This window comes from Raphanus sativus, chromosome 6 (genome assembly GCF_000801105.2).
Source record: "Raphanus sativus cultivar WK10039 chromosome 6, ASM80110v3, whole genome shotgun sequence".
Taxonomy (NCBI): domain Eukaryota; kingdom Viridiplantae; phylum Streptophyta; class Magnoliopsida; order Brassicales; family Brassicaceae; genus Raphanus; species Raphanus sativus.
The window spans coordinates 4,872,012-4,889,337 of NC_079516.1; the positions used below are offsets into that span (position 1 = coordinate 4,872,012).

The window sequence follows — 17,326 nt, forward strand, 5'->3', positions numbered from 1 at the left end:
TATACGATCTAGCTTCAAATATAAGGTAACGTATTTAATTTGTAGCTTTAATTTGTTTTACCAGAAAAACCTATTTTATTTACAAAGATTAACAAATACTAACATTTTTAATTTAAGCGTCAAAGTGAAGCTAAGGGGTAATTAAGGGGGTGTTAGTAGGAATTACATTTATAATTATTGTTAGAAATTTAAAAATTTATAGTTATTGGTTAATGGATTCTAACATTTTTATAAAATCAAGTGCTATTGGTTTGATGATTTTATAATGACATATGAAATCTATTTATTCAAAAAGTCTAACTTTTAAAGATTATTAATTCTACAAAAAATAGTCTTATTGGTATTTAAATTCTTAACACTTTAACTCATGAAACAAGAATTCAAAATATTGCATATATAAAGATTTTTAAAATCATTGTAGTAGAATAGTTTCATAAACTTTTAAATATGAAAATTCATTAGAATTTTTTATAAATTTAATTTAACAAATCTCTTGATTCTTAAATCAATCAAATCTACTTAAATTTATCTCCCACTAATCTCCTCTAGACTTGTTTTTCTCAGCAAATCGATCTTTTGAAATATGTAATTATAAATTTATCAGTTGATCAAAGAAAAATTATTTAGCATAGAAAGAAGAAGACAACTTTTTTTTGGTAAAATAAGAAGAAAATATTTTTCTAGTTTTGTAATTGTAAGACAAGCAGTTACTTCATTTGAAAATACCTTGGATTCAGCTTCAATGAACTGACAACAGTTGTAATCATACTTTCTGAAACGTGAAAAGTAGGAATCATTACTCATAAATTTTGAAAGCGAATTATTTGATAAAAACAAAAGAAGAGATAAACCTTAAGCTAAAATAATACTGTGTTTACCGTATATTTTCTACAGTGTCTAGATTTTAGGGCAGTGCATAATTATCTGTAAAAAAAGATCTGACACAACCTCGTGAAGTACTGAATTACAAGACAAAATGATGTCATGGAAAGACAAAGGATGGAGCGCTCTATTTTTTATAAAGCTATTTATTCGAATTACTTCTTTAAAATATGCAAAAATGGAAAGAAAAATAGGAAATCGAACACAACGGACCACGGATCTGCAGACAAACAATGAAGACGAACAGAGTAAATTACTTTTTATTATTTTTTCAAACTAAAACTACACATAAACACTCCTCAGAGATTCAAAAGTGGTGTCTCTGCCTTCCCATTGAGTAATAAAAAATGTCTTTATGGAGCATTGTGTTCTTACTCGATTTTAGAGATACCCTTCTCGTAATTGTCGTCATTAACTTAATTTGATTATCTTCACTTCCAGTCCTCAACCCATAAATAATCTCATTTATTTCTAAATGCAAACTAAAACAGAACATTTTAAGTTCAAATATCTAATGAATTATGAATCATAACCGCTAATTAATCTGTTGTTATTTGGTATATGAAGTATACACTTTAAGCTAATTGCATTGATTATGGAATCATGTTGAATTGTTTCTAAATCAAGTGTGGTTTAGAAATGGAATGAGTGTATGATTTGATGATTATAGTAGTTCGAATGTTTATTGAAATAAAATGGCAATACCCAATTACCAAACTTTAATTATGGCCGTGGTTAAGGAACGTTGACCATGACACTTTCCATTGTTAATGCTAGCTTCTGGGAAACAAATGCGATTCTGGAAAATAAATAAAAAGTTAGAAACTTTATGTATTAATGATGAGTTTGCGTTACCAATCAAAGAAGTTAGTAGCATTGCGTTTGTCTACCTCGATAAATGAAATTAACTTTGTGAAACAATGTACCTTTTAACGTTCTTCTTTGTACTTTTTGGGATGTGGTTTATTTGGTAGAGTTGGGTATAGATTCTAGAGTCGGTTATGGGAATGTCGGGGTAGCAAAATGTATACATCCGGAACAAAAAAATGTATCAATAATTTTAATTAACGTAACAAAAAGAAGCACTAGATAAGCATTTATATTTTCATCTAAAATCTATATTATTATATGAAAAGTAAATTTATTGATTTTCATTTCCCCGTAATTTTATGTTTAATCATATTTTATATATATACTATTAATTCATATGTTTCGTAATAAGTATCATTCTATTTTTTTCTTATTATACAAAAAATGTCATTTTACAATTCCAAGACAAATTCTTATTTTCAGCTGAAAATTTATTGTAAATTGCATTGATTTTATAAATAATTTTATTTATTTTAAATATTATTGATCAGAGAAATATAATTAATAACAATTTACATATATTTCCTTCACTTTCTGTGTGAAAAATGTCAAAGTGACACTTATTCAGAAACAGATGGAATATTGACTAGATGATGGCTCACACATTTGTGAGGACTAACATATATTCAATTAACTAAAATTTGAACATAATTTTTAATTTCAATCTAAATTATCTAATTATTTTTAATTGTTAAACTAATCAAAATATATAATTTACCTATTTTATTACAATGCAACATAGATAACAGTTTGATATTTTCATAATCTTTTATTTATTTTGTCACCAAGCCACACACGTAAAAAGAATCATCATCATAATAACCTAATAAGTTTTATTGATACTTTTAAATAACATAAAAGATAATTATACAAAATAAATTATAATTACTAATTAGGTGATAATTTTAGTTTTGCTTATTTGTTATGTTCTCGATAATTTTAGGTTATTTTACTTAGTTACAATGTTTTATTATTTTAGAAGCTTATTTGTCATATTCAACGATTTAGTATGGGTCATTAGTTTTAATAAATAACTTTCTGAACTGTTAGTTTCTAAACATTTTTAGTGATTACTTAGTAAATATTGTCATTATATTCAGATAATAATAATCATTGAGTATTATCAAATTTCAGCAATAATTTTATAGTTTTGTTAATCTTATGTTTACTTTAATAATATTAAATTGTTTAATTTTGTTTAATTAATTACTTTTAAAAGGAATTTTGTTTATCTTTTATGTCACCAAATTATGTTACCAATTAAATAATATGAGTAAAGAATAAAATCTATAAAATACAACATATATAGATTATTACTTTTAGTTTATAAAATCTTAGTTAAATAGAAGTATATTTTAATTATTTTAGATTTTGTTAATAGGTGTCATTATATACTTGGATCAAGAGAGAATTCATATAAATTGCAATTAAGATTGATGAAGAGAGGTTTGATTTCATAGGTTTTGTAGATTTATCTTATATGATATTTTAACGTATTAATAAAACTTTATTATGCTATTATGATAATGTTATTTTTACATGTGTGGTTTATTGATAGAATAAATAAAAAATGGAAGTATCGAACTATTATTTATTTTGTGTTGTAATAAAAAATAAAATATCTTCTGATTAGTTTAATATTTGAAACTAATTAAATAATTTAGATTAAAATTAAAAAAAAATTGAATTTGAATTAGTTGGAAATATATTAGTCCGAAAAAGTGTGCGGTCACCATGAGATACATAAATATTTACATATCAAAATAGTGAACTACCTATATTTGTGGCAGGACTGTTTTATATGCTGAGTATGCGATATTAAATATCAGATGTAAACTAGGATGACAAACAAATGAATCAAAATTGAGTAAACTGTGTTTCGATGATTTGTTTCAGAAAGATTTATGTTTTACAAAAACAAAATATTTCAAAACAAATTAATTTTTTAAAATTTTCAATATAATTATTATATTTTCAATATATCTTATTAGGTAATAATAGTAAAATGTAATATTTTAACAAATAATTATGTTTATTAAATCTCTATTGACTAAAAATTGTAGAAAATAATTAATTACAAAATAGTTAATTTATAATCAAAATTTAATGTGTTTTATTATGTGTAAAATTATAACACATGAATCATTTTAAAATATATATATCAAAGAGATTATTTATAACCTTTATATGTTTGTTGTTTAAATATCTTTCACATATGGTGTGAAGATTAATTTGTAAAAATAGCAAGTAATAAATTATATTGACCAAAAAAGTTATTAATAAAGTAGTGATTTCTAATAGTGTTTCCACATGTTATCATCACATTAAAAAATATTCTAAGCACTACTAGTAAATTTAAAACCATTCTAGGTGAATCAGAATAATCTTCCAAGCTTTATTATTCAAAATTATAATAAACTGTTTTTTGTCAACAAAGTACTGTATTTGATATGTCTGATTTAAATATCTGCATCTCTTTTAATTGTTTTTTACCACTGTTTTAATTGTTTTTACCATTCATAATGTAAGAGTTAAACCACTAGATTGTCCAAGAGTTTCATTGTCCAACCACAGTTCAACACAATGTAGTTTGGAGATGACTCCTAGTTGATGGGATGGACTCTGTTACATTCAGGGGCGGACGCAGCAATGAATTTTAATGGAGTCAAAAACATTTAAAGGGACATTAATGAGTTTGAACCCTGGTTTTTGGGGGTTTAGAAGTCATACTTTACCAATTATGCTACTGAAATTTTGCCAACTTATTGTACAGAATCAACACTTCATTAGATTTTTGTGGTGTCAGATGACCCCTCTAGTGATAATGTGGGTCCGTCCCTTGTTACATTATAAATTAATTGCGCACCGCAACATGTTTTAGTGCGTTTACCAGTAGTTTCACACATAACATGATGTAGTTTTCGTAGTATTTGTATATTCTCTCCGTACCATTTTAAATGATGTTTAAGCATTTTTATTTTGCTTCATAATAAGTGAGGTTTTCACATTTCTAGATAAAATTTAATGTCAATTGAAATTTGCAACCAATTACAAAATACTACATGTTTTTCTTATTGGTTAGACTGATTTTATTTAATGCAATTTTATGTAACCAAGATAATTCCATAGAAATTTGTATTTTCTTAATCTTTGTGTAAAAACCTTAAACATCACTTAAAATAGTACAAAGCCAGTATAATACTTCTAATGGATTATGGAGTGTATTTTTTGGTCTACCAATTTATTATCTCGAGGCCTAATGGACAATTGCAAGTTCTAAAGAAGATCTTAAATCAGTAAAGGGTGTCATTGAATAGGGTATTTAACAGAATTGAATGTAATTCAAATTCAGCAATAAATCTAATGTTATTTGATCGAGTATTTAGTAATCCTTCTATTTCCAAAAGATAGATGTTTTGGAATTTTCACACTTTTTAATAAAACATATTAAAGTTTAGCTATAAATGCATCGTTTTCTGTAATTTTATATTTCCTATACTTTTAAACCAATAAGATTTTACGAATTAGAATTAATATTTTTGAACTTCACAATTTTTCATTATTAGTTGACAAAAATTGTATTAAAAATATAAAACATCTATCTTTTTGAAACAATTTTTTTTCTCTAGAACATCTATCTTTTAGGAACGGAGAGAATAGATACTACTATTTAAATCTATTAAAAACCCTATTATTCAATGTCTTTGTTACGGTGAATCCCAATGGAATTCAGTGTATCTTTTTAACTAAAACAAGACTAAAACAATACTCTTTCCATTTCAAAATGTTACATATTTTAGATTTTTCATACGTTTTAATAAAACACATTAAATTTGCATAAATTTTTGTGATTTTCTTTTCATAATTTTAAGCCAATAAAAATCTAACAAGTGCAACTAAGTTTTTTAAAGTTTGCAATTAGTTAATAATGCATGCATTAAAAATGCTAAAAAAATAGATTTTTCTGAAACAAAAATTTTCTGTAGAATATGTAATTTTATGAAATGGAGGGAGTACTATATTTTTTATCAGTATTTGAAGGGTACGAGACTGACTAACAAAATAGAAACACACCCAAAAACAAAAATAGTTTTATTATTCAAGTAAAGAAGATAGAAGATTACGCTAGGATCCATGTCCCAATTTGATTCAGTTGTATTAGCCATTAGTTTGATTTGATTTAATCCAAGAAGCTACACAAAATGACTTATTTTGTAAAACGTTTGTATCATAAAACCAAAAAAAAACATTAATAAATTGATGATGGTTTGAGAAAGTTTTGTAGCATTAATAGAATAAAAATTGAAGATCTTAATTGCCTTAAAAATTTACTAGAAATACGGAAAGGTTTTTAAATCGTCGAGCGGAAAATTATTTCAACTCAGAAGCAGAGATAAAAGAAAGGATTGGAGTGTTGCTCTGTAAAATGGCGTACGTCCATGAAATCATGTTTATTTTCTTGTCTTTTTTTTTATTTGCTAAATTATTTTCTACTGTCTGCGGTAAAAAGAAAAAGAACTTCCGAACTGATTCGAATCAATGAGCTTTTTAAGTCGAAAGGAATCAACGAACTTCACATAATCATATCTCAGAGCTTGATTATTTTGCAAACCGACATGATGAAATGATTCCTGTATGTTTAAAAAAGAAGAGATTATGAAGTTTGGGTTTTTATAGACAGCTTTAAATAAAACCGCACATTTGAAACCGATGATCTACCTTTTCTATAAGTTGAAAATGGCAAGATGAAATCCATCTTTTCAATGTCACTCGCATCGCCGACACGTCTCTTCTAACTGAATATCTGTTATCTCCATTACAGCAACTCTCACTTATTGAAGACCTTCATACGTGTTTCATCTCACTAACATTCAGCTAATCTAGCATCTGTACAATAATCTAGTTTCATTCTTTGTGCTAGTAGTAAGCAACCCTATCTATTGCTAATCAAATTATTCTTACCTTTAAAAGATATACACACATATTATAATAAGTCAAACACGACAATCCAATTAATCATGAACAATAAACAATAACCTTGCCTGAAACACTCGCATAAAAATATAGGCCGAGTTGGATTCTCATGAACATCAATTTTACAAATTCACTACATCATGACCCGCTCGACCGAGCGGGTGTTAATTTTTTTTATCTTTGTTCGTACTAAATGTTATACATGATTGTTATGTGTATTAATTTTAAATTTTGAGAAATAAAAATGTGTTTAAATGTGTTTAAATAAACAATGTGTACTAATGTGATTCCTTTGGCACGCTGCTGCAATCTTTACACCATATAAAACAGAAAAAAACAGATTTATAAACCAATAGAATAGAAAAAAAACTTATAAAAGCTGAAACAAATGCAAGTACAGATTCATCTGCGAGGATGCACTCAAATGTGTCGCCTCCAAAACCGGTGTTTTGTTTCCAACAATGAAGAACTTCAACTCGAATTTTCCAATTGTTTCTTAAAGGTTTCACACCATCTATCATAACTAAAGTGCTAGGTTTCGACATTGTGTTTATTTGGGAGTTTTGTGGATGTCGTATGGTGAATAAGAAGTCGAGTATTTATGGACAAATTTTTGTGAGGTGAAAAAGAATATTTCACATTCAATTAAATCAACCATAATAAATAAAATATCACAATTTGATCGACTCCTAGATTTTCGCTTGGATAAAATATACTTGGAAAATAGGATTTTCCATAACTGATTATTTAAACAACTTGGAGAAGGGTTTTTCTATAAAAAAATATTGACTGTATTTTTAAAGGAAAGGAATATCCGATAATCAATTACATTAACCATAGTAAATACTAAGAACATCGATTTTATTATTTTCTAGATTTTAGGTTTGATAGAATAAACTTAGAGAAAAATATTTTCTATAACCGATTTTTAAAACTTGCGATATTATTAAATCTGATATTGTAGGCATGTTAAATCAACTTGGAGAAGTGGTTTTGCTATAAAAGATTATTTAGTGTATATTTTAGAATTGAGAGATTCAATTTTTTAAAGGAACAATATGGACCAATCTTAAGATGAATTATATATAATTGCAATATGGATAAACAGATGAATTATACATAATTGCAATATGGACCAATCTTAAGAAGCTGGATGAGTGTGAGCATGATGGTTTTATTACAAATACTATGTCTAATTTGTATATGATCATGGCAGGGATTATGGTTGCACATTTGAGTTGATCAGATATATTAGTATCTAATTTCAGTATCTAATTTCTATGTATGTGACGATTCATATGTATCTTAGTATTCTTACTCTATATATATATATATATATATATATATATAATTTCAATATAGACAGATATATGAATGGTACGTATTTCATAGGAATGGTATCTATATATTATATATATATATATATTATATATAATTGCAATATGGACAAACAGATGAATTATGTATAATTGCAATATAATTATAAAATTTAGTTTCAGAGCAATGGTACATATTATATTCTTAGTATATAAATCGACATGTAATAATGGTACGTATTAAATTCACATGTAATAATATGCGAAAACCGTATATGGTATGTATTATAAATAAGGGATGATAATTAATTTAAATATAAAAGATCCACCTTTAAAATCTACCTAGAAGAAGTTGTAATGTTTCTGTTTTAATAAGATAGATAGTGAAAAATAATATTATTGTATACATTCATGAACATAGTCGAAGTGAGCTTCCCGTTCCATATTTATGTCATGCCAATGCATCTATTACAAGAATCTATCTAACTCATCATTCTAATTAACTTCAATATATATGAAATTTTTTTATATACCTTTTCTTTTAATTTCTTCTTTCGCCTGACTTAACCCTGCGTGCACTGGCCATAAGACCTCCTTTTATGACATTGGCACTCTTTAAAGCTAGCTTCTTCAGGCCATCTCTCAAGAACCTCTGTTTCTGCTGCTTCTTCCTCTTCCTTACCAAATCCAATATACTTACTTGTCTCTTGCTCGTTCTGAAGTAGATACAACAATAAGAAGAGTATAATTAAGTTGTTCGCTTTTTTATTCAATGCTACCCTTCTTTAATCATATTTCTTCGTAAAATAATATATACACACATGTTAACCGATGAAGGAGCATAGAGCAAATTTATGAATGGTTAACCGATGAAGCGACCAAGTCTTAACCTATTTTATGCCAAAAAAATGTTTCTAGAAGCACTCGATTGCTTGGAGACCATTTACTCAGAGAAACACTTTTTTTCATATAACTCAATGATCATACAGATACAATATGAGCACACAAGTTATTCCATAGGTCCATTACAGCTTGAAAATAACTTTTTAACCCTCTTTCTTCTTAAAATATTTTCATTTAATACGTATGTTACACATTTGGTTAACTAGGCCAATACCGATTATCAAAATTTGCCAAAATGGAACAAAAATCAGCATGGTTGTCCATTTGGTATAATACGTTTTTAGTATATATTTTTTTACAATTCAAGAACTAACCCTAGATTAATTAAATTAAACATATTAAACACAGTTTAAAAGTTTAACTGAATTTTAAGAAGTTGAATAAAAAGGAAAAAAAAACATTTTAAAAAGATAAAATTTAAATTTTTTATTTTTTATTAAAAAGTTTAATAAAACTAAAATTTTTACAAACATTTTAAACTTAAAAAAACATTTTATAAAGTTTATTTAGTATTTTTATTAAAAAAAATATAAAGTTTTATTTTTGTTTTTATAAAGTTTATAAAGTTTATTTTTATTAAAATTTTGTTAAAAACGTTTTACAAAGTTTTATTTTTATCAAAAACATTTTACAAAGTTTAATTTTTATTAAAAACGTTTTACAAAGTTTTATTTTTATTTATTTACAAAGGTTTTAAAAAGGTCAAAGTTAAAAAGTTTAATAAAAAGGAAAAAATGGTTTAAAAAAAGTTTAATAAAAAGGAAAAATGGTTTTTTTAATATTTTGACAAGGAAATTGATCAAAACACGTTTTAGGAAGTTGATATATTTTTGGAATATGTTTAGAATATTTTTTTAACTGAAATATCTTTAATTTTCGCAAAATAGTGTCTAGATTTTCGAGTAGTGTCTAAAACACTTCATAAAAGTAGAAACTGCATTTGACAAGAAAGTAGATGTCTTTACAATTAGTAAAATTCACATTCTCCATATTTAGAACTTTAACTAAAAGTAGATGGTTTGTTCTAGAAAAGTAGATGACTTGTTTAATGTAGAATTTATTTTCTTCTAACTCATTTTCTATAGAAGACGAAATCTACTTTTAGTAAAATGTAATTTAAAAAAATTATTTATCAAATTTTCAACAAAAAATATGAGTTCGTGTATATGTGTGTTTTATTTATTGTTTATATTTTTAATAATTTTTTTTGATTCATAAAACTATTTATTTAATTAAATTTCAGAAATAGAAAGGATAAAAAGGAGACAAAAATAATTTTATACCAAAGTGACAACCATGCAGAAATTTTGTTCTATTTTAGAATTTCCCCTACAAACTGTACAAAAATACAATGTTGATTTACCCATATCAATCTTGAACTCGATCCCCTTTGAAAACTAAATTACCACTCGATTAGTCTGAGTTTGAGTTTCGGTCCAGGTGGTTTACATTGTGGTCCGTAACAGATGATGGGTTCACCTCTTGGCATTAGTCGGAAGGCATTCCAAACTCGGATCATACAGTGTGGTACGTTTTCATGCTAGTCTACTCTGTAATACTAAGTGTGTTTTTTTGGGACCGACCAGATTACCCGATTGGGTTTATCAAAAAAAAAAATACAATGTTGATTTATTAGTTTTTATTAAAATTATCTAATTTGAAATGTCATATATCCAATGAAATTGTGTTTTGCATTGAGTTTTTTTCACACACTTGCATCATTCCGCTGAGATTCTCATATACACGTTTTTTAGAAAAAAATATTAAACAGTATAGTACAGATGGATCGTTGAGTGGGATATACACCGGAGAATGATTCAACCCTCAATCTCATTATTCACTAGAAGAAACAAATAATGCATATTCAACAGTTATGGGCGCATCCACATGATGAATTCTCTTTGAGTTCCCTTTCTCACTCTTCATATACATGAATTCTATGTTGTTTCAACTAACTAGCAAAATAGTTGGGGAATAGTTTCAAAACACGCATGGTGATTGGCGAAGATTTAAATGCATACGGATAAACGACGAACCCTATATTTTACACTTAATCGTGGTCAATGATGTGTATCAATGACTGGAATATCTAACCTCCTTATCACTACAATATACATATACATATACATAATGTACATGTTTATATTTCCTTCATATTGTAGATAAGGTGACATGACTCTAGTGTATGTGAAACATATCGAATAATCTTTACTTCTTTTCTTAAGGTGGGCCAAAAAGAGGCCCTATAAAAAACCATAATCCTTACGGGTAGAAGAAGGCGCGTGAATCTGACTCTCTCTAAAAAGTGCGACAAAAAGGCGATTCGTCCCCTCCCTTTGTCACCGGCGGCGTAGCCTCACGCACACCGCCGAGAACTCTCCCCCCCCCTCTTCTTCGTCTCTCTGCTCACCCATGGCTCCTCCTGACCCTTCGGTTCCTCCGGACCTGCTTTTCCTCTTCCCGTCAGACTCTGTTTACTCTGGTTCTGCCCTAGCACCGTCGTTACCCTCCGCTCTGTTGGCTACGCCTCCGAGTTCTCCGGCAGGACCTTCTCAAATTCGATTTCAAGACTCTTCAGCGGTTGTTCCCCATCCGCCGAAGGCTCTCACTCCCCTCCCATCGGCTCATCCCTTTGCTCAGGAACCGTCTTCAAAATGGACCGGTCTTTTTAAGACTACGGGCCTAAATCTCTCCAAGATAGCGGGACCAACTTACTCTGAAGATGGCATTCCAACGATTAGGGCCCCGGATTCTGTTAGATTGAGCGCTTCAAAGATTTGGAAGGACCATTTGGTAGCTTTCTTTCATGGAACTCCTCCCTCTACGGCTAAAATTATCAATGATCTGAACCCTATCTGGGGTAAGAAGGGGAAGATCTCGGTCAAATATCATTCGACACGATCTCGTATGATTTTTATTCCTTGCGAACAGACAAGGAAATGGGCTCTGGATGTTGGCTTTTGGCATTCTGGGAATTGCTCCTTCACGGTGCTCCCATGGTCTCCTTCTATGAACTCATCTCCCATGAAGTTAGAACATGCTCCGGTGTGGGTCTTGTTTAAGAACGTGCCGCAAGAACTATGGTCATTGGAAGGTTTCAACTCCATAGCTTCGGGGGTTGGAATTCCAGTCTACTCGGAATTCCCTCAACTAACTCCTTACACTAATGGAATCATCAAGCTTAAAGTCGTCATTGAATTGGAAAAGAACAGGCCTTCATCAGTAAGAATAACTGATAAGGAGGGGTTCTCCGTTTTGGTTTCCTGCTCATTTCCAAAGCTGCCTCCTTTTTGCAATCGCTGCCTGGAGTTTGGTCATCTGCAACTCCGATGTCCTAGCGCTGTGGTGACATTACCTATTCCTGTACACGTGGAATCTCCGGCAAAGCAAGGGGAGTCTTCGGTTGCTAGTAAGGCTTCAAGTGGATCTCTACCTAAGAAGAGTCTAGTTCGAGCTTCAAGTCTACCCTCTACTCTTTCTCGGTCTCCTTCTAAAGCCTCAACAGGAGATTGGATTACGGTTGTTTACAAGTCCAAGGTTAACAAAGCTCCTCCTGATGCTGTCCCATCTCCTCCCCAGGAGCCTCTAAATTCACGGCAGCTGGCAGAGGAAGATGATTTGGTCAGGATAGCTCAGGATATTCTTCGGAAGCGTCTGGCGGATCGAAATGAAGCCTCGAGCTCATCCCTTCTAGGACCAGAAAAGAGGAATGCAAGAAGAAGGCAGAGACGTCGACTTCGTGCTCTCACCGAGGACCCCTCATTTGATGCGAACTCCTTTTCTTCTCTTGCCTTCGACAAGGAACTTCGGTCTTCTTCTGCGGATCAGGCACCGTTGGGTCCTGATTCAACCCCTGTTAACTAGTGCGGTAGCACTCCCCCTTTTTGTGTATATAAATGAAGTGCTTCTTTTGGAACGTCAGGGGCCTCTGCGAGAGGGCAAAACAAATAGCAGTAAGAAGATGGATAAATTCTAACCGTCCTATGATAGAAGGTCTTTTGGAAACTAGAGTGAAGCAACCGGTTATTGCAGCAACAATTGGTAGTCTTTTACCAGGATGGAAATTTGATACTAACCATTCCAATGAAGCAGAGAATGGAAGAGTGGTGGTGGTTTGGAACCCTATTCTATCAGTGGTAACTTACACAAAGATGGATCAATTGGTGGTGTGTGGAGTCTTTAATCCGGTGACTCATCAATCATTCACAGTAGCTTTTGTTTACGCCAGGAATTGTATAGTGGAAAGAAGACGTCTGTGGAATATTGTTCGGACTCTGGCTGCTTCTTCTCCGCTCAATCAGTCACCATGGCTGGTGGTTGGCGACTTTAATCAGGTTCTCTCGATGGAAGAAGTCTATTCCTTTGTGCCAGCTCCTGTATCTCTGCGTGGAATATCAGATTTTTCAGAGTGCCTCTCGGCAGCTGGATTATTTGATCTTGCCGGTAGAGGATGTCACTTTACTTGGTCCAATAAATCACCGATCAGCCCAAAATCCAGGAAGTTGGATCGAGCCTTAGTCAATGAAGAATGGAGGCAGCGCTTCACGGAGTCAAATGCTTATTTTGATGTTCCAGGATGCTCGGATCATTCCCCTTGTTTGGTGACTATATCAGAAGCAGAAGATCGAAGGCGCTCAAGATTCAACTTCTTTACCTTCTTCACAACCCATCCGGAGTATCATCAGAGACTACAAACGGCATGGGAAACTGTTTTGATTCCCTCAGATCCTATGATTTCTCTTTGTCAAAAGCTTAAAGCGGCAAAATTCTGCTGTAAGTCCATCAATCAAGAGTTCTTTAGTGACATTGAAAGGAGGACGAAGGAAGCTTTTGAAGACTTGGAATCTATTCAAAGACAGATGATGAATTTACCTACTCCTGAGCTGTTCGAAAGTGAGAGGAGAGCCAGGGATCTCTGGCTAATTCTTGCTGCAGCAGAGGAATGCTTCTTCAGGCAGAAGTCTCGCATTCGATGGTTAGAAGAAGGAGATGCTAACACGGCTTTCTTCTACAAATCGGTTCTGGCTAATCTCTCCAGGAATATCATCTTCTACTTACTAGATGGGACTGGTAACAGGGTCTCGGACATCATGGCAATAAAAGCCATGATTTTGGATTTCTATACGTTACTTCTGGGAACTTCTAATAGTCTTGTCGCTCCACTCACAATAAGTCAGATTAGAGACATCCACCCCTACAGATGCCCTCTCGACTTAGAGACTCAACTGATTGAAATTCCAAGTGAGGAAATCATCAGAGACACTGTCTTCAGACTGCCGAGAAATAAGGCACCGGGGCCAGACGGATTCACTGCTGAGTTTTACACATCTTCCTGGGAGTTGGTTGGATCTGATGTTATTACGGCAGTGAAGGATTTCTTTCTGTCCTTCAATCTCCCGAGACAGGTTAATGCAACGGTGGTAGCTCTTATTCCCAAGGTCCCCGGAGCGGCTTCCCTAACAGATTTTCGACCTATCTCCTTATGCAACACCATCTACAAGGTAATTTCCAGAATTCTGGCTCGCAAGCTTCAGCTAATAACACCTGCAGCGGTTCAAGGGAATCAGGTGGGGTTTGTTAAAGGAAGGCTACTCTGCGAGAATGTTTTGTTGGCATCGGAACTGGTTGCGAATTTCAACAGGGAGGGGAGTGTAACAAGAGGCTGTTTGCAGATCGATATATCAAAGGCATATGACAATGTGGATTGGAGGCATATACTGAACACTCTTCATGCCTTTGAGCTTCCTCATCGTTTGATTGCTTGGATTGAGAAGTGCATCTCTTCGCCTCACTACTCTATAGCAATCAATGGAGAACTATGTGGGTTTTTTCCGGGAAAAAAAGGTCTGCGTCAAGGAGATTCTATTTCTTCCTCTCTTTTCATTATTGCTATGGACATTCTGTCCAAAAAGCTTGATGAGGCTGTGAGGGATGGTAGATTCAATCCGCATCCTTTATGCTCTGATCCTCTAATCACACATCTAAGCTTTGCGGACGACATGCTCATTTTCTTTGATGGCACAGAATCTTCCTTACGAGGCATTCTGGAGGTACTAAAGGAGTTTGAATTGATATCTGGTCTTGCATTAAATCTGGGGAAATCTAGACTCTTCCTCGATGGGAATCAACTTCAGCCTACGGAAGCGCTTGCGTCTGCTTATGGGTTGACACAAGGATCTCTACCAGTTCGCTATTTGGGGGTCCCGTTGTCGCCTAGTAAGTTAAAGAAGCATGATTATCAGCCTCTTATAGACAAAGTGCTTGCGAGAATTAAATCTTGGACTGTTAAGAGATTGTCGTTTGCGGGAAGGCTTCAATTGCTGCAGACAGTGGTGTATGGAATCACTAACTTTTGGTCCTCCGTATTTCCTCTGCCAAAAGGTTGTTTGGATCGGTTAGAACAGATTTGTAATGCCTTCTTGTGGTCAGGAGACTCGGCATCGGCTAGAGGAGCTAAGATTGCTTGGAGAACAGTGTGTACCCCGAAAAAGTCAGGAGGGTTGGGCCTGAGGCGTTTGTTAGGAATTAATCAAGTCTTTGGGTTGAAGTTAATCTGGTTGCTATTCTCAGCAGAAGGATCTCTCTGGGTCGCCTGGGTCAAAAGACATTTGATCGGTGATAAGCTGTTTTGGGTGGATGATCTCGGAACTAATGGCAGTTGGGTTTGGAAGGAGCTCTTGAAGCTGAGACATATAGCGAGACCTTTCATAAAGTGCTCAATAGTCACAGGGAAAACGGCTCTCTTTTGGCATGACGATTGGAATGGGTTTGGTTCTCTTTTGGAGGTGGTTGGAGACAATGGACCCTTGGTTTCTGGTATACCTATAGACGCACGGGTGGCTGACGAGTCTGTGGGTAATCTGTGGAACCTATCAAGAAGCAGGCATCCTACGCTTATGCTCTTGAAAGCGTGCATTCCTCCAACTCCCCCTGATTTCATGGAAGAAGGAGATGATACCTTCTTTTGGAAGACATCACCTTTGGATAACTCTGGAAGATTTTCTACTTCAAAGACTTGGAAAGTACTAAACCCTGCACCGCCCCCTGTGGACTGGTACAAATCAGTTTGGTTTCCAGAGAAGGTTCCAAAGCATGCTTTTAATATGTGGGTGGTTTATCATGATCGTTTGCCCACAAATGATAGGCTTCTTGCGTGGGGCTTATCGGTTTCATCGGTTTGCTTATTATGTGCTGTGCATGATGAGACGAGTTCGCACCTCTTCTTCTCTTGTGCTTACTCGACTCAGTTATGGCAGGGGATTCTATCTCAATCAGGTTTAACTCCACCACCACCACCTGATTTTCTTTCGGTAAGGCAGTGGATCCACAATGTAACACAAGATCAAAAACTCAGGACGATCTTAGACCTTATTTTCCAGGCAGTTACCTACTTTATTTGGAGGGAGAGGAACGGTAGACTGCATCAGAGCCCATCGAAGACACCAGACCTTATTGTAAACGAGATTTTATTACTTATGAGGGCTAAAGTAGCGGCTTTGGACAGGAAAAACACACCTCAATCAGCAACACTAATCACTCAAACTTCTATCAGCTTCCTTGGAACCTGGTTTCGCTTCATTCAACCGGGATAACACTATGAAGATTTCAGCGATTTAACCATGCTTCACTCTGGTTTCTTTATTTTGGCTATCAGCTCTTATATCATTTTTATTTTCGTCTATTCGACAGAACGTTTTGTAAATGGTCTCCGGTTTGGAGAAGATTTTAAAATGAAAAAAAAAAAAAAAAAAAAAAAAAAAAAGGTGGGCCAAAAAATATACTGTTTTTCAAGATATACTCGTTAGAAAACACTTAAGTTATGTCGGAGAAATAATTCCATTTGTTTTAGTCAAAAAATAATTTCCAACCAATATATAGGAGAGACATTAATATTTTGCAAACAGTTAATTCCAAATTATATAGTGGTTCAAGAATCAAGTCTCCCCTTGTAGATTCAAATGTTGACTGAGAAAATTATTGGCAAAGTACTATTCGTTGCATAATGGGTTCAAATAATTTAATTTAATAAGATTTGGTTTGAAAACTTAAAATGCGTGTGGCTGGTTGTTTAGAGAGTGCGTCGACCATGGACCGAAATGTTTATAAACTTGTGAATGTCCAACTAAAAATAAAACGGCATCCAGTCTGACGAAGAAACTCTAATGTATTCGGCCTCGCCACGCGATGGATTAAACCGGTACTACTGATAATCATTTATTTAGTTTATTATTCACCTCTTACATATATCAAATTTATTATTGTCTCCTTGGCATATATTGTCTTTTGGCTTTATAAATATTCTTCTAATTTTTTTTATTTAACATGAAAAGTGTCCAAAACGAATCTCGATTATTGTATCCTGTCGAATTAACAATATCACA

At 32.7% G+C, this 17,326-nt stretch overlaps 1 protein-coding gene and 1 long non-coding RNA gene across 2 annotated transcripts; one reads left to right on the plus strand and one right to left on the minus strand.

The window, feature by feature from the left end:
• Nucleotides 1-6,055: 6,055 nt before the first annotated feature.
• LOC108810625 (uncharacterized) lies at nt 6,056-8,894 on the minus strand. The gene is made up of 3 exons (XR_001943145.2): nt 8,576-8,894; nt 6,472-6,639; nt 6,056-6,383 (listed from the first exon to the last, which is right to left on the minus strand). It is a non-coding gene; the product is annotated as an uncharacterized LOC108810625 (long non-coding RNA).
• Nucleotides 8,895-13,096: 4,202 nt separating this feature from the next.
• LOC108807663 (uncharacterized) lies at nt 13,097-16,537 on the plus strand. Its single transcript, XM_018579925.2, has one exon. It carries the CDS (start codon nt 13,097-13,099, stop codon nt 16,535-16,537), a length of 3,441 nt encoding a protein of 1,146 aa, XP_018435427.2.
• The last annotated feature ends 789 nt before the right edge of the window (nt 16,538-17,326 follow it).

What these genes read in the sequence shown, in the direction of transcription:
- LOC108807663 (XM_018579925.2), top strand. Translation starts at nt 13,097, where the DNA reads ATGGATCAATTGGTGGTGTGTGGAGTCTTTAATCCGGTGACTCATCAA.